Source organism: Prorops nasuta, unplaced genomic scaffold, assembly GCF_024137725.1.
Source record: "Prorops nasuta isolate Cenicafe-Biocafe unplaced genomic scaffold, Cenicafe_Pnas_1.2 PNAS00003, whole genome shotgun sequence".
In the NCBI taxonomy this organism is placed as follows: domain Eukaryota; kingdom Metazoa; phylum Arthropoda; class Insecta; order Hymenoptera; family Bethylidae; genus Prorops; species Prorops nasuta.
Genome location: NW_027116800.1, coordinates 7316790 through 7342789, shown reverse-complemented (window position 1 = coordinate 7342789; position 26000 = coordinate 7316790). Strand labels below are relative to the sequence as shown.

Below are 26000 nucleotides of genomic sequence, written 5' to 3'. Positions count from 1 at the left end.
TGTTTAGCAAATAAATGATATATATATTTTTTTTAATATAGAAGTAATTATAAGTACAATTATACAGGGAACAATGCAAAAGGAGTTGAATGACGGAGGTAAAGTAGAAGGTCCTTGTGAAAAGTGGACCTGAAACTTCTACACTGAAAGAAAATTTGAAATACTGAAAGGTCTTCATTCGCTCAATAGAGCTTTGTAATTTCAACAAAGTTCAATAAATTCATAATTTTAGATAAAGACGTAATAAAAGGCGATAGTGTATATTAAGATGATATATCAATAATTACTTTATAAGGATAGATTTTTTAGAGAACTGTGTCAACATTATTTCAACAGAAATATATTGATAAGAAAAATATAAAAACTCTCGAAAGGTTTCTTTATAAAATAATTAATTATAATTCTTGAAGATTTACGTATATGCAAATGACAAGTTATAGTATATACGTAGACTATATTAAAAAAGGATCTTTTCGAGGGTATAATTCCATAAATGTTTTGAACAGGACGAGGATTGAGTCATGCCCAGTTAACAATTGATCACGTTATTTGGTCTTTCTTTATATGATTAAATGGTAATAGGTATAGAAATTTGATGTCATATATAATTATTGTATTTTGCGTGACACGGGTTATAATTAAACTTTATCGACTATAATTCCTAACACTAAAGGCTAGCACTGTTAGTTTGAAAATTAAGCTTAATTTGGTCGCTTCCATGATGGTTCTTGTACCGTCGTTAAAGCTGGCCATTGGAATCCTTGAAAATACGCTCTAGTACAGTAATCCCTCGCCTTGCATCTGTTGAAACCACTTGTTCTTCGGCAAACGTTTCTTCCACCTATTCGCGTAAAACCGTTTGGAGACCATGCAGCTTTTTCCTCATACTATTTGTACGAGTACGTGCTAAACGCAAATTCGCGAATCATTTATCAAAGAGATTAGAAAATTATCCAATTACAGAAAATTCACTCTCAAATTTTGCACATTTATTTTTTACAAAGCATAATATACATACAAAACTTAAACATTCCTTAGATTTCACAAAAGTTAGTTATTGTAATGGTCTTATTATGTAGGTAATATCTACATGAGAAATGAGATTGTACGACGATTAAACAAAAAATGTGAATATTATAAAAATATTCTAGTAATTCGATTGCGTTAGACATAAATGTTAGAGTTACATATGTACATATTATATAAATCTCGTTGTAACAATTTTGGCAAGGGTGCTTTCCATACTGCGGGATCCAGTAGATCTGGTCCAGATTGAAAAAATTGTGATTTTTGTATATTACATTAGACAAGATAAGATATAGTGTTTTCGTCTTTAGGGCTTTATGTACAGTATTGTAAGAAAAATTATAATTTAAGCTCACTGCGAAAAAGTTAAGCTTAAAACGCATCCTACATTCTATGCCCTGTGAACCGAATTCGTAATCTCGGTCCATTATCGCACCACAAGTTTCGCACAGTAATGATCTTCTTTTGATGAATTTCTTCTTGAAATCAGCACAACGCGAAAACGTACGTTGTGTCTTTTTCGTTTCATTTAGATTCTTCTGATTTGCAAAGTTAAACTGTTCTAAATTATAGCTATGCCCTCTTCTTTTGACTGGAACTTTTCGCAAGTCGAACGTGAATTCATCCGAAAAGTCTGCACGTGACTTTCGCCCGTACTGTGCCTCCATCTGACAGACGTCGATTTTAAACGACCTGTAAAAAAAAAGTTACATACGCATTTTTAACATTCTCGTCTTACCTCTTTGCTTCACTCGAGTTTTTTTTTAAATTCCTAAAAGAGTACAAGTATTTCAACTATGTTTCAACGTTTGATACCAATTTCCGCACAGCTCTTGCGAATATTTTTCCTTGATAATTTATTAAGTTATTGACCTTATTTCAGTGCGTTTTTTACGGTACTACTTGTGCAGAAAGGCCTCGAGACATTTTTACCTCGAAATGTCTTACCAATAAAAATGCTAATTTTTTAATTTGCATAAAATTCCATCAACATGGTCGTTTATTAAGAAACCATGGCTAAAAAATGTGCTCTTGCTAAGGTTATATATGCAGAAAAATTAAAAGCCTCAAACAATACAGGTCTGTTGTTCCAAGTGATTCAGACGATAACAATTTATTACGAGAGAAAAATATTCAAAAGAGAACTATAATTGCCACTTGTATCGTGTATTTGATTATATTTTTAAAAATATTTTGATGAAAATATCATTGATTAAAAGTGAAGCAGAATGAAGGTGATATATCATTTGAAAAAGTTACTTTAAATTGCTCAGTTAATTATGAAACCCAAATTACCTCAAGATAAGTGTTTTGTTTCGAATAAACACACTTAATAGAATTTTGTATAAAGATTCAGTGGAAAAACGTTTAGACTTTTTCAATATAGGAGAAGAATCTCGTATCCAAGAGATGAAGGAGAAAAACGGCAGCTGAGAATCTGCCCCAGTGTCCATGCCTCTACTGTGCTTTATTGGATTTGGATATCTCGATAAAGTATGAAGAGATTTATTGTCAATCTTTTACTTCGTTTACATTTTTAAACTAAAAGAAAGCATTATATCGATGTTAATTCTTCGTTGGAATTTATTGGTGATTCGGTTTATCTTTATTTGAAGAATTGTTAAATTTATATTATGTTGGTTGGAGAAAGCTTATAATGTATTAAGTATCAAGTTTTCTGGGGACTCTTATTCCAGAGAGAGAGAGAGAGAGAGAGAGAGAGAGGGAGAATTATTTTGCTAACACCTATTCGTTCATTCTAATGTTACGACTATTAGATGAGCAAATTGGTTTGGGAACTTACGAAAATTTAAATTAAATTCCAGATTTAACATGTCAAACTTTCGCCTCCAACGCGCGGGACTGTATCTACTTCATTTTCGTTTTGAAATTAAAGAGAATAGCTGGAGATCGAGTTGAAAAATTGTTACTCTGTTTTCGCATGTGGCTCATAAGTTCAATATGTCAGCTGTCACAGAGACACATCAAAGTTTCTACTGCATTAAGGCTCAAACTGTGCTAATAGGATTTATTCGTTAGTGGTAAACGATAACGTGGAATGAGGTACTTGAATTAGACAAAGCTTGCTTTAATTCTATAGTACAATACACGTAAAGCTCGATAGATATGTTGATCAGGAAGTAAGACCATACCAAGCCAGTTGAACTATTTGCACTTGTAGTGCATGCACGTATTAGTCGCATGAATGTAGAAGCAGTTCGCTCAAAGTTAGTTTGCTTACCAGAATGACAGCGTACAAGATCCGAGCGCTGAAGGGCTGCCAATTCTTGCATTTGTCGGCTTCTCACGTTCTCCCTACCCATCGCACAACAGCACCTACATATTATGAGCTGAAAGTACACTCGAAACCTGAAATATTTAATGATTTATGTAAAATTTCATTTACAAAAATATAAGGAGCCACAAATACTTCAAGCTTTCAAGAAAAACCAAGAAATTTCCAAAGATAAATATTCCTGGATCTTTTTCGAGCTCTGTAAATATTAGAAAGTGTTCAAACTTGATAGAAATTCAAATAAAAGTTCTTTATTTATACAAGAAGATTTCCCTAGGCATCGTACGATCATCTATTCTGATTAGAGAAAGTATAATTTGAATCTAGTAAAGATATCCATCGAGAAAAGTGACACTTTTTAATTATCATAGATATATGTAAATCAAGATTAATATCATATAAGCACTATATTTTAAACTCAATAATTGATTCATACGATCTTGAAACTCAACGTTATGTCGCTCGTATTAAATTTTCAACATGCTTTTGTTGAGGCTGCTAATATATCAGTATTTGCGGTTAAATTGCTTTTACGGACCTATCAGCCGATCAATCTTTTAAGAATTACACGTAACGTTGACAATTCTAATCTTAGTTTCATTCCTTTGCTACTCATTCCTTATAATTGGATAATCAATTAAAGCCTGTACTCATTAGCTCACTGTTATATATACCTATACGTCTACAGATTTCAATATCCCTGTTCAATGTGGGGATATATGTGCGAGCTTGTTTTCGTCGCTTAAAGCAGACGGTCTCATTTACAAAGCGAATAATCTGTTTGAGTCACCTATTATTCATCCAGTAGTAAATAATAGGATTAACCATGGTGTTGGACATCGCAAGCCAGTAAAAGCTTAAGTAGACGTGTTGTACGTAACTAGCCTCAGTCAAATGTCGATGGTGATAAACGAAAATAAAGAATCCTTGATAAGGCAGCCAGCAAAGGGCAAAGATAAATACGACGATGATGAACATTTTTACGACCTGTGAACAGCGAATCAAAGTTTTTTATAACTATTAAACCAATTAAGCTATAAATGTTGTATACTTCTCGTCACTACTATTTTGAAAAACATTTAATCAACTAAAGCATAAATAAAAAAAATAAACATAATTACGTTAAATTTCCGTGCTAATTATTAAAGGACGACTGGCAGGTTTGTTACGCGTAATGGGCATTTATTGTGTAAAAATATATTTATCACTTTGTTAACGTGTTCAGCATCGTTAAGCAGATCGATAAAAGCAGATTTAAAGAAGTTCATTGTTGGCAAGCTTAACTCAATGAAAAGTCTCTTTCAGAAGGTACATTCTTTTCACAGTGATGATGTTGTGTACATAAGGAACTTGTTGTAATTGAAGGTAAACAAATCATTAACAATGTTTGAAAATCGCTCAATTATATAGGAATTTAGAAGGATTAGTGTGAAAAGTACCAAATAGCGATCTCGTGTTCCTCTCTTGTATTGATTTCTCTCCTGTATACGCGTGAGAGCTTACATTGTGTCTGAAAGAGGGTAGTCTTTTATTTTTATATCTGATTCTTACGCTTCCCTTTATAAATTCCTTAAGTTCTTGCGAACTCAAGATTGCCTTTATCTAACCGATTTAAAACACTTTGTGGAGAAACTTTAGTATATGGCCAAATTAGTACGTTAGGTACTCGTAAACACTTTTCGTAGTGAACAAATTTACTGAAGGAAAATACGATTTCAATTTATGTTCATGAGAAAACAGATTCTTCGAAACAGCTTTGCATTAATAACAGTTTTCGAGAGCTTTTTTGTCAATAAGTATAAAACCAGAATCATTAAATATGTTTGACTATGGTATATTTTCGAGGCAATAATGTGATAGCCCAAATTAAATTAAAAAATTATATATGTTAAATTTTAACAAAACATAAAGTATAAGACATTTTTATATATTAATAAAAATTTCCAGATTTCTCTCAAAGGCAACTATAATATAATCTCCACTCGTAAAATGTTACCCGTGTAATGTAGCTTAGGTATTAGAATTTGAATTTGGCTGGCAAACTTGCCAAGAACTAGTATAAAATCTTTTTACACTCTTTTTACGATTATAAGTACGAGCTTGAGGTGTACCTTACGCTTGGATTTCATCGACTCTCTTTGATAATGCGTGGATTCTCCGATAGATTTTGAGCCCCATAATTTACGTCCCATCAGGGTGTAACAGATAGCCATCACTGTCATGGGTATTAGATATGTCACTCCAAGGAATAGTAAGTTATAGCTGCAACAACATAAGAATTATTGCAACCTCGTCGTATTGCAAAAAAAGCATACCCCACATCAGCCTTACTAAATTCCAATCAATTGATTCGATAAATTTAAGTTTTTATCAATCAACCTCAAAAATCCTTCTTCAATGGAAGTTTAAACTTTCGGAAATACTACTTTTTTAAACTTTGAAGATTTATATTGGTTTTATTTGTTTCTTTCTTTTTTAAATTGAAAAGAAGTGCTCGAAGCTAATAGATTTTTGTTCTGCTTGCACTTTTTCGTAAGTTTAGACAGTGCAATCGCAAAGTACGGTCGGGGTATAACTATTATAATAAGTGCAAATGCATTGGAACAGATGTGCCATTCCATTCACAAGATTACAAAAGTAAAAACCACAAATGTAATATTCCCAAGCCCGATATAATTATCCTATTTTATTGACATATTAATTTAAAAAAAAAACAATTATAATACTTCCTTCTGCACAATATAATTATATTATTTTTAATAGCTTTGGTACTATAAATTTGAATTTATAGTGTAAAATTTGAAATTTTATTAGAATTTATATTTGATTTCTAATTGAAGCAAATTTTGTTCCGGGATTCATCGACATTTGAATATCCACGTAACCTGAACATTCGTTTTAAAGCCAAAATATTCATTTGATTTTGGCAAATATATTTTCTATCCGATAATTTTGAAAAATTGTTATAAATTCTTTAGATACTGTTGTACCGGTGTAGCTAAAGCTTAATCATAATTTATACTTGCCTAAAATACGTTAGACTATCATTATAGTGTAAAATGTAGTTAATTTTAATCAGGTTGGAGTACTCTTAATAGGACCAAAGTGACGGCTCGATAAAATTAATCATGACTGCACAATATCATTTTGTCTTTACTTTATTTTAACTCTTTATTTCTCCAAAAATGTTTGTAGTTAAAAGTAACGCTTTTTTTGTTCAGTTTGTTTCTCTTTATGAGCATACGGCCAATAAAATTTGATACTCACAAATATTCCGTCTGACTATTCATATAACCTCCATCAGGCCACAGCATATAACAGGCAATCCTGGTTCTTCCATTGGAGTATCTGCAATGAAGATTTCATTAAAACTTTTGAATTTTTCTCATAAAAAGTAGCGAACAATACAGTTCAGCTGTTTTTTCATAACAGGAATGAGTTTTACCGGCGGGATTTGGTTGTAGAGTACAAAAGACAAGGAATGGCTAATGCGGAAGAAACGATCCAAATGAGAATTAATGCTAATATAGTCCTCCTTCGGGACATATGGTGTTTCAGTGGATGCATAATAGCCATATATCTGAAAAAACAAACAAGAATTCCTTGTTAAATTAAACGTAAAACACGTTTATCAACATAAGTATAGATGTGTGTGTGTGTGAATTCCTATGCTACTCTATGCATAACATTCTAGCAATAATTAAAAGTTTTGAGCTGCTCAACTGTTTAGCCGTGAGTTTGCTTGGTACAGATATGATAGTTTGTTAATCAACCGGGCCACTATGTTATCGGTTTCAACTTTATCGAACTTCTCATACAGTACCATCAGCTTGAACCTCATCACTCAAACTCGCAGATAATAAATTATGACTATATTAGCATTATTAGAAGATCTATTTCATTTTTGATCATTCAAATTTGTAGTAAAGCACTTATTAGTTATTTTCATAATTGTAAAAAATGAAAATTTTATTCTAGAACATTCTCAAAAAGGCTTTTATAAATTACTTGAAGCGCGATTGTCTCGTTTAAATTTGCATAAAGTTGAAATAAAGTTAGATCATACGATGATTTTTTTTTATTTAACGTTAAAGAGACAATTTTAACCCTCGTTCATAAGTAACTAAGCTAGTAATCTTTTTGCAATTGTTTATTATAGATATACTTTATTATTTTAAACCCACAAATGCCATCTACTTTGAAAATTTTAACATTTTATCTTTAGTTCAAATTAGTTTATTAAATAGGTATATTTAAAAGTTAATTGAGACGAATGTACATATATATATATATTATAAGAGAAACTATGCAAAATTTGGTAGGCGAAGGAAAGGTAGGTAGAACTAAATGAAAATTTTAAAAGTTACAAGAGCTTAGCTGTACGTATATTGCATATTCCTAGGAGAGTTATGAGTTCTCTTCGTAAAAACGCATAACACTTTAAGGAATAGATAAGCATTCCCATGAAAACGATTCCATTTAAAAGTATAGTTCTCATTGAGCTTTAAAAGGTTAAGCATAATAACATTTAGCATACAAATTTCGACCATTTTCTTCTCTTTAAATCCTTAATAAGAAACCTTGCTAGAAACATGATATTTATGTAGGAAACAGCGGTATTAAAGCCCTCTTACTATATAATAACAAGATATCGATAGTTTGTTAAACTTGTATTTTAATCAGGTATATTACATTAAATTAGTTTATTGAATGGATTATTTCATGTTAGTCGAAAAATGTTTCTTCGTATCCTAATTAAACTTGCGAAGTTTTCCCTTCTGCTGAGACGTTAATCAGTAGAACAATAACACCGGTATAAATGTTTAAGCTGCGCGATACATTTATACCAGTTAAAAATATTGCAGATTCGCTTATGTTTTTAAGTATTCCAGAGTTAAAATGATTTTTAGTTTTATTAAAAGAAGGTATTCGACTATTTTAGATTTTAAAGCTGATAATGCAAAATTCTCTCTCAATGAAGTTGTTAAAAATTATACTAACGTGTAGAATGGCTATCTAGGACGGTGGCATTCATTTCCTGCCTTTTATTTAACCGAAAATTGAAAGAATCGAAAAATTTAAAACGAAATTTTACCTCTAGTAGGTACATTTGTGGGATAAGAATAAACTCGATTGGTTTAATCGCAGCCTTCAAATGCATGAGAATTCATTTGTATATAATATGCTAACAAATTTTACATCTGTGCAGAATAGCCGCATTGTTTGCGAAAGTGAATCCTATTTAATTTCAAAAAATGTAACATTGCCTTTAAATATCGAATCAGGTTTTTTAAATTATAACAAAAAATACATCAGAAAGAACTTGATATTACTATTTATTTATACACTAATTATATATATATATAATACATGTTCTAAAAGTAGTGTAATGGTTTCTTTAATGCCATTTTCGTGATCAGAGAATTTTCAACTAATTCGAATCGACTGAAAATACGAAATTTCGATTGGTTAATAGAGATAGATTTGAGCTAAATTATCCGTAGTTGGATGTTCTTTATGGTCGGAAATCACGAGGTTTGCTTGCTGCAATAACTAAAATCGATCGTGCTAAAAACATTTAGCTCCATAATTATTATCGCTATCAAGCAAGTTGGTGAAACTAACAAACGATAGATGCGTATAAGTCGTATTACGTATACTACACAGGTACAAAATTAAGCGTAGAATTCGAATCCGAAGCCGATGCTTTTCAATTACCCCAGTAAATACTACTGCCAGGGTATTCCCCCAATTATCCACAATACTTTCACAAATAAGTTAGATATATACATATGAAGACCTTTATACCTTTAATTCCAGAATTTCGATATTAAATTGGCCAAATATCAACGTTTTAGTTTCGAAATTTGTACTACCTGCGTTCACTTGGTCTATTGACACTAATAGTCAATTTCCAGTATTTGATTAAATAGAAATGTGTAATGTCGCATTTATGTTGCATTTTTGCTAAACATATAAGTATTATCGGAGTTTATTTTTATCAGCACAATACAGTTAAATCTACATTTAAGAAATCCCATAATTGTCTGTTGCAAAATACAGAATATTACTATTTTTACAGGTAAAAAGCATCCAATTAAAAACTAGCTATTTCGATATAAATTTTGTGATTTACGTCGAACCTCTCACTAGACTGTTTACTTTGCAGTATTTCAGAATGAAATCAGCTTGCGAAAATTTATCAAGGAGAGGTTGACAAATAAGTTGCTAATAAGATTTGCGCCGAATATTTTGCTAAATTACTTCCTTTGCTATGTTCGAAAATCAAATCTGCTAATGAATATTCGTACAGGAGGGTGTGAAAATTAAGTGGCTAAAGCAACTAAAACGTGGACAAGAAATGGTTAAATGTACACAAACGTCAGTGGATCGAATAACTGGCACATACACATGGGAAATATAAAGCAACTATTAGGCTCTTACAATAAAAGAAACTAAACGACTTTGTAAGCATTTCTTATTTGCAGAAAATCCATCTATCGTTATAGCTTTTATCAAAACGTCGAAACAATTTATTAATTAAGATCCACCAAATATCTCACTGCTGCTAAGACAGCCCTAGTAAATGGTTTTGATTTATCTTTCTGTCCGAGCTATAGTAATACCATTAATTTTCGTTTTACGATACAGTTGCATGATCAAGCGAGAAAACTCAGCAGCCAAATCAATCGTAATACTGATACGATAATTTTATTGTGCTTCCACTTGTAGCTTCATTTAAACTGGTTCTCTTTTATAATAATTAACTGAAAAATCTAATTTATCGAATGTTAAATATTTTAACCGTATCGTTACTGAATTTAATTAACATAGAATGTCTCTTTATGTTAAAATTATTTTAATTGATGCGAGTAAGTAGTAGCTGATTTTCTGGAGAATTTATTCGTGCTTTTTTAAATATATTTAATATTTATAATCCCACCCTCTCTTTGTGAATAATTTAGTATGTTTAAAAACGTGCCGATTTATATTTCATAGACTTAAATGCATAATGTAAATCTTTTTTTAAGTAAAATTTTAGAATCATGGGGTTGCTCGATACGCGTAGGATTGATTGAAAATCAATAATACCTGATACGTGTCAAGGAATATTGACTAAGAACAAAAATACTCGAGAAAAGAGGGAATGCTTTTGAGGAATAGTATGGTAAATTAAAACAAGAGATGTTTGGAAAAGAAATATCGTTTTCGTATAAGAAGTCTGATCCGGGTTAATAGGAAGCCTTAGTATTCTGCATTAAGTAGCAGTAAATCGATTGAGCAGAGTTACGTGAATTAGGCTTAAGTATAATCCGCTGTTGCACAAACAATCAACGAAGATAAAGCTTTAGGTAATACATGTGTACCATGTAAGTTGATTTTCCTTGGAAACTATACTCTCAATTAATCAATAGTCAACATGGCAAATGTTTTCATAGCTATACAGTGGAAAAGAGATATAATGATGTTAAAACTATGATAAAAATAAGAAATTGTCATTTTCATTTTATACTTCTACATTTTAGGTTTTATACGAAAGTAGTTGATCCGATGCGTAGTGGCTTCCGATCGAGGATGATATTGTTTCTGCAAGTATCGAAGTAAGAGTTAGGGGTAAAAGCCCTCTGGTCTCTGCGAAATTCTCTCACTCTGACAGTGGGGCAGAAACCGAATATTTTTGGTGTTATTTTATACCTACCCTGGGAGTCAAAGTCGAGTCCTTTGGGCGGTAGAGAGTTCGACTCTGCATAATCATTATTCATTCGATACCGTCGTATACATCGTTTTTACATATTTTACAAGTTAAAACTTGGCTGAAAATATCAGTTTTCCCCTACAGTTTATTTTCCAAGGATCACGCGTGGAAACAATTCAACCGAGACGTTTGATGGACATGGTAAGTCCGAGGAAAAATAATTGGAATATTCTAGTATGAAAGAGATGTAAAATTGAATATTGAGAATCGAGACGATAGGATTAATTGAGGGAGCCAATATTTGATAGATTTACTGAATGGACGCAGCTGTAGACTGGAATTTGAGAAATAACGACCAGTAGTAGCTTTTACTGGGAACGCGTGGAATGACATTTGATATGCACGCCTTTCGTTAGCCCTGACATTTTTACTGACACAGATACGATGACAGAATTTGAAAATTGGATATTCCAGGAAGAATATCGATTGCTTTTAGAAAGAATTTAATAATCGGTGTAAAGTAAGATATGCATTGTTTTTTGCACATTTCCTGCATTATATGATTAGCATCAGATATTCGTAGAATTTGACGAGGGTCGAACATTGGACGTCTTTTTCTTTAATAAGTGTAAGTGGTACGATAGCTCAATCAGACATAGGATACCTGGAGAGAAGGAAATGCAACTTACGCGTGCTACGTCAAGCCAAACGTACTTGAAACGTCTCTACCACAATGTGTTACTCCATTTATTGCGGCTGCCTTGAATTCTAATACGTACCAAATATAGCTGTACACATCGACTTATGATGAATTTGAATACGAATGCAGATTACCCCTGTTCTCCTTATTCATTTCACCAGAACAGATTGGGCTTTCACTGAAAATTATACCTCATTATGTTTAAATCGAAAGTTATTTCCATCTCTGCAATAGACAACTTCGATCGTACAGGAATAGTTCACATGGACACTCCTATACTAATGAGCATTGATAAATATTTATGATCCACATGGTTCTATTGAAAATATTTGCAGTGTACTTTGATAATTAAAAGAAAACTTTATAAAAACGAATTAAATGATTTTAAATAATGAAGAAATGCTTTTATAACTACGATGAGACTAACTATTTTTACCGCAAAATTATTACACCACGAGAATTATATTTCGTCCAACTTCACTTTCTATGTATCCCTAAACGAAACAATAGCACTGTAGGTGTTTTATGACGTTAAGCTAATCGAAAGGTTAAGCATTGCTTTCATTCGATCTGGTAAGTTTTTAAAAGGAGTATTGTTCTAGAGAAAGAAGCACGCTTGGTCATCGTCTATTATAGCATATTATTACCCTATTTTATCATAGTAATTTTCATTCAATTAGTCATGTTTGTAGTATAAGATTTATATTATTATGTTTTATGAACAATACAGCATAATTATAATAAATTAATAGGAAATCTATTGTCGTGCTCTGCTGTCTTTGTTCACTTGTCTTTAGCAAAGCTACGGTGTTTTGTTAATTGCTTGCTATATTGCCCCACATGAGTCTTCTTATAATAGCTATGGAAACGATTAAGATCCATAATTATGTATGATAAATATAAAAGAATATAGATTTGTCATTATACCCCCTCGTTTCGTATTATACGCACTGCTTTATTTGTCAATAAAATGGGTTTGAAGGAATCAAACCTTGAGCTTCCTGCAATATTTTTTCTTTTGATAGATACTCCTCCGGTTTACAAATTGCAGCACGTGATAAGCATTTCCCATCCGCGAGCCATTCGAACTTCGATTTAGGCGTCTCACATCAGCATCAGCGCGTCTCGTCGCACGTGAAGGGCATAAAGTCATAGCAAAATACATTTCAGTGATTCTCAAATCGTTGCCAAACGATTCTCCAACGCTATCCCTTACTCCTCGTCCCACCATTTCACTTATGCATACCGGCTTTCATGGCTTTTCAAGCTGTTTCGTCCCCGTTATTCGATATATATTTTACTACCACCCTCTCATTATAAATCAGAAGCTTAAGGAACAATACATTTTTCTCAAACCAATCTTATTCCTATGAACCACGCTTCAGCATTACAATTTGTTTTATTCATAAATAAAGTACATTTCTTTTCGAATTTTAAAGTCGTGTGTTTATTATTTAAAGCAATTTTCTGATTAAATTCAACCTTTTCAGACTAAAATGCTTTAGTTCGCTTGAAAGCTCATAGTGTGGTTAGAATTACTTTTGGGGGAGCTGCAGAGGATGCAGTCAGTATTTTAATAAGTGAATTAATTTTACCGAGTTTACATGCACGCCCCATTCGTCTTTTCATTTCTGTTTCATCGCATTCGTATATATATATCGAAGGTGCGTGCCAGTGCACGCGTAGATTATTGATATTAACTATTGACTCTGATTGTTGTCGTTTTATAGATAATGCTTGTTAACAAGTTCCATAATTCCCTCAAAGTTTGCTTTTACAGTTAATATTTCAATTTCGCATAGATGCTCGTTTGAAACTTATCTCGCTTATCATGTATGCAACGTTATATAAAACTAACTACTACCTTTAAGTTTCCCAACTTTGGACTTGAGCTATTTACGATAGTTTACCGAACGTTCATTCCGTACATATAGATGCACCACTCGTTAATTGAGTTTATCTCGTGGCCAGAGAATTATCATTTAGTAATTGTTTAAGGAAAACAGCGTGCTAAAAGTCAGTTTAACTCTTTTCTGCTGAGAGCAATAAATATTCTTGGATTACACGTTTTTCTTCACGATACAATCCACAAGAGCGATAAAGTATAGGTGCGAGAGATTCTTATATATATAAGCTAAGTTATTAGCCATCACTGCATGATTTTGGAGATATAACAAAATTTTCACTTTGCCCATTAACTTCTAGTTTTTATGCTATCATACGTGCACTGACTTCTCTCAAAATTCAAGTGTCGATTAAAATGATCTATTTCAACTTTTGTTTAATCAACACATACACATAATGATTGCTGTCTGTAAAACTCATTATATCTACCTAATAAGTGTTGTCTGAAATCTCAAGTCTATATAGTCTTTCAACTATAATATTCAGCTGTTATGCAAGAATGCTGACATCGAATGAGAATCACTGGTTTGCAATGACGTAAGAGTCAAAAAAGGGGGAGTGAATTTTAACTATTACTTATTTTATTCACTGTCTATGTGCATTTTGTCAAATGACTTTAACGTTTTTTATCGATCAAAAAAGGTATTAAAGCAGATTTAGTGGAAAATGAAATTGCACTTTAAGTTCTTTTAGTATACATGTGATAAATTGATCCGCTTAATATAGGGGAGAAAGACAGTAAATCAGTAAAATAGATTTTGGAAATGACAAACAAAGCAGTAGGAAAAAGATGAGCTGGTTTATTGTTATTATCTCACTATGATAAATGCGGTAGGGATGCTAATCACATTTATCAATGGATAATTATAGTCCACGCGATCTTTAGATGCGATATTGTTGTAACTGGCATAAATTTAAGCTATCATGCTTGAATGGATCGTATTCATTTATGACATAGACAGGCTAAATTATTCATTAAATGCGCTGTGACATAACTCCATTTACCTACACTAAACTGATTAAACAAATTGAAACGTTTCACTGCCCTTATAATTACCTTCCCTTTTTCTTCATCTTGGAACCATAATATTTAATAAATTAGGCAGTAATATTAAATTTTTAATATAATTATTTTTTCAAAGATTATATGGGAAAAACAGAAGGATTATAAACATTTTCTCATCAGTATTAAACGAATTTTTAATGTAGATTAAAAAAATATTTGCATAGTGAGACTTGGAATTTTTAAAGGGATTTTTAGAAATGGCTGAACAAAAACAGTAGACTAACTGACGCCCGCCACGTGTTTGATAAAAGTGAGGATATAAAGATTAAGCGTTGCTTTGCACAATAGCTTGACAATAATCTCCAGTTTGAGTAGACAGTTTATATCACGAAAGTAAAAGGGAATGATACACGTGACAAATGATGAATTACATATACAGCTATAGTATATTTGTGCAGATTAGCATTCCGAAATAGTCCGACGCGCTTCAAAACCGCGGAATTTATTATCATGATCATGTTGGAGTGGAACGTACAACACTATCATGATTTATCCCTTTAACTTGTAAGTTTTGCATGGTCGATATATTTCAAGTTTTCATACTTTATCTTACTGGCACTTCTAACACATTTGATATACAGTTCGTACTCCAGGCTTTTGCCAATTTTTCAGATACAGATTCGTACAGGTGATTGAGTTAATCTCTTAAAGAGATATTCCAAACCCTGTTTCTTTCCTCTGAGAATTTGATGAAATATATTACGGCACGTTGGCAAGTGTCAAATAATTTACTCGATCATACTTACAACTCAGGTCGATAGAATTTTCTTAAATAACAGTTAAGGTTAAATATGTTAGATGAAAAGAATAAGGTATAGTCTTCCAATATCGAATCCCTATACATCAGACATTTCAATGAAAGGGAATAAAATTTATTGCGGTTCATCTTTTATTATAGCGACGTGACTGGACTATGAATTTAATAAAATAACTGGCGAAAATGAAATCGAGATTGTATTTTAATGTGACAAAGTAAATATATTGTACAATAATATCTTAGTGGGCTATGGGGACCACCCGTGACAAATATTTAAAAATTTCGCTTGGCAACACTTATTCTCGAGTTTTTCATTAAACTCGGGGGCGGATAGTGAAAAATATGTAGAGATTATTCTAAAACAGACTTCATTTTCTGGTTGCTCTCTCCCTAATATCTTTCGTTAGCCATTCGTTTGTTTGAGAAATGAGTTTTAATTTTCCAGTGTACATACAAGGGGCAATAACGATTCAGGACACCGATTATTGGAAGAGCGTTTAACACTTTAACTTATTACTCATCATATATACATATAGTATAAACAAGTTGCATTTCGGTAAATTAAATCATGCTGTTTAATTGACAGTAATTGGACGATTGATTAACCAAATAAAATATCACTCAATAATTTTATTTGTAACATAATTTAATTCATGTTTCGAAATCACATTTCTTATAACTAAATTTTGTGAAATTAATGAGAATCTTTTAGAAGCTATGTCTGTATAGTTTGTTGAATCCATATCAGATTGTATTTATTGTTTGCATATAGCATTTCTTTTAATCCATGCTTCTTACTTTGAAACTACTCGATTGTGCGTTGCGTATAAGTTTTGCGTATCTACAACACGGAAGGCTTTCCTCGTATTTTCATTTCAGCAGAGGGAAAATGTACAGTATGAATTTAACATTACACCCATTCGTTGTTGCATGCAATGTATGCAATTGGGTGGCTTATACGAAAATAATAACTTTTAGCGTAAAAGCATGCTTTTCCTTCAAAATCTTTTCGATGAAGCATAATACTATAATATCTTTCGTTTGCTTCATTAAAGAGAGCTGCGATAAATCACCGGAGTTGACTTTAGCTTTTTTATCGCAAAGGAGCGTTGAGTAACTTATTGTCATGTATAAATCTGACACTTTTTTAACTCCTAAAGAAAATAAATAACCAATGTTAAAAAGGCCAAGCAAGTGTTGAATAAACTGGCCGAGAAACCCCTACACACAGATGTATGTGCTATTTAATAAAACGGGGGTGGAGAAAATGTAACTTTTCTTTCCGAAAAAAATTCAATCTCTCTTGGGTATAAATTCAAACCTATCTCATTTGCAGGCAAATATAGTAAAGAAATAGTTAAGTATCGGTGTCGAAGACCCTCACTGCCTTGTATAGTGTTACAATATAAGAACGGATCTCAGGACCATACGATATTTCTCTCGACTGACGCAACATTAGCAAAGATTTATCACCGTAGGTGTTTCCTCACGTTCTGTTTTTTCCGTTTGCCAGAAAATAATTCAGGATTAACGTCAAAATAGACCGGGGTTAGTTCATTCTGCTATAACTACAAAAAAAAAATCGATCGACAAAGAATAACTTGGGACCTATGAAAAAATATTCATGCAATTAGCACAATCTTAACATTCTTATTTTATTTAATTATTCCTCCAGGTTTTCTCAGCTTCTTGTTTCAGTTTCTCGAGAAGTTACCTAGATTAAATTTTTGATTAATTTAAAAGTTTAGTCGTGCTGCTCCAAGCAATAAGCAAGTGACACTACTACAGTTGCCGCACGCCATATCATACCACACAATATACCACGCTGGCGATGTAGCAGACGTTTGGTACGCGCTGGTATGTTGCGAAGACATTTTAAAAATAAGTATCGTCATTCGATGTTCAACTATATATACCATAATCGTGTAGTGAATTTAAAATAAACTCAACAAAAAATGGCTAAAGAGGACTAACGTAGATTTTCCTGAAAAAGTAACCTTGCACCCGGGAGAAATAATGTAAGTGGCAATTCGTTTTTCATAAATGGAAAACGTCGTGTCGATTTTACCTTTTCGTTTGATCAAATGGCAAAGAGTGCTTAACCAATTTAAAAGTTGGTCGGGTGAATTGGTATTTTATCGAGTAGGCTATTTATTAAGTAAGATTAAACGAATGGCATAAATTGTGCCAAAACGAAAGTCACGTTAACATCGATATATATACGTGAGCGGTGAATCTGCGAAAGGACTATGGGAATTCATTCATGATACTGATCGATCGTATTGTTTGTTTGTCTGTAGATGGAAGTAAGAAGTGGATGGAGATAAGAGATATAGGGGTAGGAAGCACTATTTCTTTTGCCCTCGTGAGACCATAAACTTTAATGTCCCCTGAACGGTCATACTGGAGTTTGCTAAAATATTTATCAGCTGGATTTAAACTGGTACCTAATAATCTTACTTTATTCATCGGCTGGCACCTCATTAAAAAATTACAAATTCAATTAAAACATGAAAACATCGCTTCAACCATACAAAATTAAAATATATAAAGTTGGTTTAAATTCCATTTTCTGTTACAAATTATAATAGATTTTCATTTGACAGTTTGATTGTGCATATACAATTGTTGCGTTCTACAACAATATGCTTCACTTTTCCTCAGGGATCGGCGTAATTTTTTGTATAATATGACGTTATAATTATAAACGTATATATTTTGTGACGAAGGATAAGTACTCAACTATAACATAGCTGCAGAATTATAAATATAAAAGTATTAAGCACGCATATGCTCAGTTTTTAAATAAATTCACTAAACGTCCCCTTGAAATTTGAATAGTTTAGAGAAATTTTGTGTAAAGTACTTACCTATCGAAAGATATGACAACGAGGGTAAAAACACTTGAAGCTACGGTAACGTGAGCGACAAAGTTGTTGATAGTACAATAGACAGCACCGAAGGGCCAATTAGAGTTGACGAGAAACACAAAGTTGAAGGCGCAGTTGAGCAATGACATCATGAGATCAGCCATGGACAAATTCACCAAAAAGTAATTAGTGACTGTTCGCATGCGGCGATGAGCTGAAACAGAACAAAATTATATGGAAGAGTGCAGGACACTGTAGGAATCATTTATCCTCTTTTGTGTCGGGTGGCCCAATAAAGTAAATATTCATTTTAAATGGAACTCTTTTAAAGTCTTCTTAGTTTTAGTCTGCTTGACTACAAAATGGTAATGCAAACAAACTTCTTTAAAGTGCATAAATGGAAAAGAGAAATTAGATAAAAAGTCTAATAGATTATTATGGTGCAAAGGTTAATAGAAGATCAGGACAATAAAACGTGTATATAAGATTTAATTTCCTATTGCTAGACAAATGTTTGATAGAAAAGACATTTTTATCGATGCCATAGGTGCATAGTTTAATGGTATGCTTTGATGTCTCTTGTACGATTTTCTCTTTTCGAGGAAGAATTTTTTGAATATGACACGCTACGTCACATACCTTAGTCGGATACATATTGAATAAAACAACCATGTATATGAGCATAAAATAGCTATATATATGCAATACATAAAACTAAACTTTATTCCTTAAGTAAAATGCTTTTTACAATTTGATAATAAAAGGTCTATTCTGATTTAATAGCTTTACCATAGCATATATTTAGCATTTTATCATAAGAATAACACTATATAAACCTACGAAGATTTTTTAAACTCGTGGTTTTATATTTAAAAAAAAGGGTCATTTGACCACTAAATGGTAACTTTGGTATTAATGATCGTACCACTTAGCACAGTCAATCCTTATATGTTAATACATTAATATTAATTTTAAGAAACATTTATTTTGAAAAACTCAGTATTTCCTGTAAGGATATAATATTTTTACGTTATTTAATTTTTTACCACTAATAAGTAGAATTTGAATTAGATTAATGAGGAAGAAAGCGTAATTATAGTAGCCGCGTAAACAACTCTATTATTAATTGCTGTGTAGGGATAATGAGATTGAATTTGAGCCCTTCGTTGAACTGGTAAAGAAATTTCTGCAGGTATATATATAGCACACAACGAAGCTGAAATGTTGAACGATGGAGGAAACTGAGCATCAAATATTTTTAGTCCCTCTGAAAGAAGTAAAGGAGGAAAATGTATGTTTGTATATGTCGACTTACATACACGCTACTTTTGACGCTGCTCTTGTTTTCCTCCATATATTGCCTTTTCCGCACATGTGCGGTGAATGTTGACACGGATATGTGGACCACTTTTCAAATCAAGTAAATGTGACCAGCATCGCCTGTTTTTTATTTATTATTTAACAAACTTCTCTCCAACATTTTTTATTTTCATTCAAGTATCACCGTTTTACAGTGAGGGTTGGAAGTTCTATGAAACACTACACAAACAAATAAATTAAATATTCTTTCATTTTTTATACCACTGTAAATGAATATCGCTGAAGAAGACTATCAATTACATATTTTAATTAATGATATTTAAGTTTAAAAAATCGTTATGCCCTTTCCACTCTACTGTAAAAGTAAAAAATATCGAGTTCAGTTGAAAATCAATTTATCTAGATGATGTATTTCCTGAAAACGAGCTACGAATCGTATGATTAATTATGCAAGAGAATAAATAGGATTTTGTTAATTTAAATTTACTTTGCAAATTAAATATGCGAAAAAGAATCATAATTGAATGAATTAACGAATTTTAAATTCCATGATTACAGTATAATGGTATAAATAGAGCGGGTGCAAACAATTATTATTGTAGATGAATCAATTTTTTTGCACTTTGACAGCTTCATTTGGTGTAAATCAATTGAAGTGCACGTTATTAAATAAATCACTTTTAAGCTCCTTTTTTCTGAAATGACTTATGTTGAAAGGGAGAGAAAGAATCTTTATTTATGTCCATATTATCGGTTGTTGAGAATTATTAAGCGCAATATATATAATACGCTATTATAATATATACTTCGATTTTATTGAATTGCCGATGCAAATTTCAGATATTCATATACCGTAAAATGTGACATCAAAATCCTCTTAACCGATGAACTTTTTTATATGTTAAAAACTATGATATCCTATAAACCCTTATAACCTTCCCGTAATAAATATTAGTTTCCAATAATAATACTTTTCCTACTTTCGTTGGAAATAGAACATCTGTTATATTATTTAAGTATATGTAAGATTCATAATTATCACTACCAGCAGGAAATATCTGCCTTAGAATTATACTTTACCATAAATCTTGCTACTTATCACATAGATAAGAAACAGGACTTTTAGAAGCAAGCTTTGAAACAAATTTTAGGCCTAATTCTTCGTTAAAATTTTATCTATATTAAGAATTAAAAATTCTTTATTCAAAAGTTCCTATTGATCAACGAATCGTCCTATATGTATAGATATCTGAATTCTAATTTTACTAATAGGAAACCTCGAATTTAAGAATTGTTCAGTATTAGTAATGCTATCGTTAAGATATAAGATTTAAAAATTGTACAGGATACGATACTTTAAGCACATTTTGTATTTACACAAGAAAAGTCTACTAATATTTACAATCATTTCACAGTAATTAAACATGATTATTTTGAATATTCAGAAAGATTTGTAATGATTCGGTTTACCCTGGTTTTTTTTAATGACATTATAAGCAGAAACAGCTAAACAGTATATTAACTCGAATTTATTAAAACAACTAAGGACTAATTGATCGTAGATGGTTCCAGGTGCGCCAAATGACCCAAGCTACAAATGATATTATTACGAAACGTGTAATTGGGCTGGAAAATTTTTGATTTAACCAAATGGAACTTTGAAGACATTAAAAGAATTCATCTACTATAAGTATAAATTAGTCACTTTACTGTGTTTTCAAATGAGAAGTAAGAATAATAAGACTATGTATGTCTTTTGGCAAGGTATAGCTTTCTTGATCATCGGATTATTTATATTCATGCTTTGAAAGAGGAAAGGGTCCCAATATTAATAGGAATTTCTATAGCATAAAGTTCGTATACGCAGCCCGAGTTACTTTGTGTGTATATATGCAGTGTACGTAAAGTCACGGAGAAAAGATCCTTTTAAAAAGTTCTAAGGCTTTGAGGGCTTTTTTGAGGATGCTTCGCATACCACAATTAACTGTAAAGCATTCACTCGAGCATGATTTGCTGGAATTGCGATGTAAATATCCGATGGAAAACGGGTAAAAAGTAATCTTCTTATTGCGCTTAATCACACTCGTTATTTCGTTCTGTGGCTCATCTGCAATTAATCTGTATCGCATCGAACACGCTATTATTTGGCTCGGATTTCTATCGATTATTGGCGGAATAAAGCGTTTCAACACATCTCATCTGCTCGCTGGTTCGGTTCGATGCTAGCAGAGTGTAAATATGTTGGTGCGCGAACTTAACTATGGAAGAAATAGCCTCGGCATTACCGCAGCATAACTTTCCCCCTCGAGTTGGGGACCGAACACTTCCAAGATCCAAACGCCTCCATCCCCACCTTTCAAAACCCTACATTGAAATTGAATCAACACGCCTGGTCCGTACTTACCAAGGCTATCGTCGTGTATCAAATCAAGCAAGGTCACGACCTCCTTCAAACCAACCCATATCAAATATTTGCGCATCTACGTTCTGCCTATAACAATCTTTTCTCATCCATGTCATCCCTACGGAGAGATGATGGTAAAAATAAATTACTAAAACACAGACCAATATACTGAAAATAATCCTAGTATATAGCTAATTTCAACAATGATTTTCCATATTTCTGCTGGTAAAGATAAGTGTTATTGTAGGCACATGATAACGTTTGCGATCCAGCTACTAAACTGTGGGACATATGGTGCAATAAAGAAGACTATAGAGGGTCCACCACTTAGAACCCCCTTGAGCATAGATGTACGCGAAGATGAGTATATTTCCGTAGCTATAGGATATTAAATTTTTACACACGGCCTTTTCGAACTCTCCCTTACTATTTACAATGAAAGAAGTCATGCAAAATTTGGATATTATTAATAGCTATGGAGGTATGAAGGAATAACGTTATCTCATACGTATTATGATTGGTGATGTTTGATATGTTGCATCTTCTATATACAGTATACCTTTATACTTTATCAGCATTTCTAATTAATTAAAACCAAAGGAACTATTTTCTAAGCGAGTTTTAAACTCTTAGTTTTTTAACAATTAAAACTTGTAATTATTTTGGAATACTTTAGTACATCGAATTAACAAGTTATTATTATTTTGTCAATACTGGTCAAATCATTATTTATATATAGGTGTGAAGAGAAGATCGAGTGCTAAATCGAATACCTCAAATTTTAACTCTTTTTTAAAGCTTTCTACATTTTTAAAATAATGGATAAAATGATTAAAACTGCGTGAACTATTCAGAAACTGGAACATTGATGATTCACACTGCGAATGCTGCCACAAGAAGCGTTTGTTCATTGATTTTCTGTTATTGTTTGATGCTTCGTCCGATTATTAAAAAAAAAAAGCAGTGGTACTGCGCATGCTGTTAGATTAATATCCTTCATTGACACTACGATTCAGGGACGCTAGTATAATTGTTTATTGTTATTTGCACTTTTTACTGCTAATGTTTTCGCGGTCAATTCTTTATTTTTAAGGCATGCTCTCTCGTTTCAATGATATAGATTTAATACGAGAATATAAAGGAGACAGAGAGAGCGAGGTTCGGAAAGTATTTTATATAAGAGATGTAGAAGGAACTTTAATGACTTTATTTAATTCTTTGATGTTATATTAGCCACACAACTATAACAATAGAGTCCAGTATTCTTATGATTAAAAAAACAATATATTTTTTATGTTTATTAAATACATTTCTACAGTCAAGATTAATATCAAATTTGTATAGGAAAACTTTATTATGCGACAAAATTAATCGGATTTAAAAAAAAAATTGCTTTTGTAGCAATAATCACATGTAACATTAGTCATCGTATCACACAGTCCAAAATAGTCCTCTGTGTATTCATTCAAAAACGGTAGCAATCAACAAGCAAATTAATAATGTGAAATTACATATTTATAATTGTAAGGCAACTAATAACAAGGAAATAGAGGCTTTTTATTGTTCTTATATTCATTACCGTTTTAATTCATGAAAAGTAACAATAATGCCATTAAAATAAATATTATATGTATTTTTATTTATTAAGCTTTCATAACCGGTAGGGTTCACATCGCTGTACAAAGAAGCAATTAAAATACAAATACAGATTATTTGCTTGTGTATAAAAGCTAAAATTTAAGTTTTTACAGTTGATTGTAATAGAAAAAATAGTAATAATACAATACAGTAAATAAACCATATGTAACAACAAAGTAACTAGAAACAATCTTACAAGCTAAGATCAATCATTAAATAGTAGGATAGAAATTTTGGATACAAGAATGACTAATCAAAAAAGCTTTGATTTTATGGTAACAATTAAAGAACTTAAAAATAGGGGAAGGTAAAATAATAATTTTTATACGATATTTAATACTTTCTCATTTCACCTGTAAAAATAAAAGTAAAAACAAATCATTAGATTCGTAATTATGTTTTCAACAAAAGTTTCTTAGATTAAAATAAAAAGTTTCAGTTGATATAAATGTGTTTTGTGCAATGACAAAATGAAACATAATCGTGCAACAAGACCGGATTTGAATGAAATATGGTACTAAGTGCATCAAGGGGAAAAAAAGATATAATGTTTATTTCGGTAAAATCCCGAGTGGCACTAATCACCCGACGGCTCTCATCCCCCAGAGTCTAGCGAAACCGCGTGGTCAACCATTTGTACTATTTTCAATTTCTCACCCTCACCTAAAATTTTTTACGCTAAAATGTTAAGCATAATTAAAACGGTGGACTTTTAGTTGCGTTAGTTGTTCTATTAAAAAATAAATTTAAATTGCCTTTAAAAATCACAAGATATTTAATGTGTTGCTGATTACGCATACAATTTTATACATTTTTGTAAAATTTAAAGGGTTTCCTACACTTTGCATATCAATTGACTATAAATTTAACATTATTGTAGTATTTTATTTAATATTACCTCAGTTTCGTAGTTAAAATATGTAGCTTCCATATATGCAATGTATTTTTTCTAGATAATTAACTTGCAGCTTATACTAATTATACTTATTTTCAGATTTTATAATTTATGTTGTGGTGGAGTCCGTAGGAGCTGCTTACATATATTTCGTCTAATTATGGAAAATTATGATTGATTGCATGTAGATAGGAAATAAAAAACCTTATGTGCTTCGAAATACCATATGTTTTATCAGCTTCTTCGCAATACATGAAATTGTACGATAATTAATAACGAAGTGGAGCAACCGACTGGCCGATTTGCGCCAGTTTAATCCAACGAATTCTATCAGAAAAACGCTTCTCAGCATCATTAACCGCCTGAACGGAGTATTTCATTCCTTTTCTCTTCTTTTGAAAAGAACCTTTCTGAATTACTTTTATACTTAATTCTGCAATTTTTCACCTTTTTTCTAGTCTATTAGCATAAAAAAATTTCTTAGGGAATACGAGAAGTTTTATTGATTGTTGCAGAAATTTTGAAATCAATGGTAAATGTAATTATTATTCGATGCTATTACTTAAGAATTGGTTTCCAAGAAAGCAATAGGATTATCTAACTTGGCTAATTTACATTTCAAGTGTTGGTAACCTAAATTTGAGGAGAAGAAGAATCCTTTGTCTTCAAGTGCCCTTCATCCTGACTAGCGGATATTGATTGTCGTTATTCCGTAATGAAACTTAACATTAGTCAGTTTAATATTGCTGTTCCTTTAACTAAAAAGTTTACTTGTTTGCATTCCTTTCACTGAAATTTTTTATTACAAAAAAGCTTTTTTGAAGAAATAAAGTTAGAAGGAAAATGTCCACTTTAATATAAAATTATTTAACAATTTTCATTGTAACAAAGTATTTTGTGTAATAATATCTATTACAACAATGAAACTTTCAGTTCACATTTTGAAACATATGATATTTAACAGAGACAAACAGTTTTGCATTGACTTAATAGAAACCTATCGATAATAGCATACTGATAGTAATAAATAAACAGTGCTCATAAAAGTTTCATAGATACACGTAACCAATATTTCTAACCTAATTGGATTTTGAACATTAAATCCGACTTATTTCTGCAGAAAATAACTTCTTTTACGATAAACAACCAATTGTTAAGCATACTACATCATTATTTATTAAGATAGGAAACATCCATTACCAATATTTATCGAAGAGTTTTTAATTCAATTTAAAAACTGAACTTTCAGTAAAACACATCTTAGTAGTTTGAAATGTATTATCTTTCTTTAAAACTTAATTTCTTTTGTAGGGATTTATCTTCCTTCAAACTAAATTAATAAAAATGTTTTTCATGTTTAATTGTATTCAAAATTATACGATTAAAAAATATATAAATATGTATATATGGTTTTCCACTTATTTTAC

The 26000-nt window shown here is 31.6% G+C and overlaps 2 protein-coding genes across 6 annotated transcripts in view; one reads left to right on the top strand and one right to left on the bottom strand.

Annotated features, from left to right (window-relative positions):
• The window catches only part of LOC136785880 (tetraspanin-5-like), a 125808-nt gene that overhangs the window by 69555 nt on the left and 30253 nt on the right, over nt 1–26000 (top strand). The gene's annotated exons all lie outside the window — the stretch shown is intronic.
• TkR86C (Tachykinin-like receptor at 86C) overlaps nt 1–26000 on the bottom strand; it is a 41540-nt gene that overhangs the window by 13130 nt on the left and 2410 nt on the right. Inside the window, exons 2-8 of one of the 2 annotated variants that reach the window (XM_066747221.1) lie at nt 18317–18530; nt 6768–6902; nt 6590–6670; nt 5434–5584; nt 4113–4309; nt 3269–3396; nt 982–1719 (exon numbers count right to left, since the gene is read on the bottom strand). In XM_066747221.1, coding sequence (XP_066603318.1) covers nt 1589–1719; nt 3269–3396; nt 4113–4309; nt 5434–5584; nt 6590–6670; nt 6768–6902; nt 18317–18530 — 1037 coding nt within the window. In that variant the 3' untranslated portion in view covers nt 982–1588. Of the gene's footprint in view, nt 1–981; nt 1720–3268; nt 3397–4112; nt 4310–5433; nt 5585–6589; nt 6671–6767; nt 6903–18316; nt 18531–26000 lie in introns of those variants that run through there. The other variant, XM_066747222.1, reaches the window with a different exon arrangement.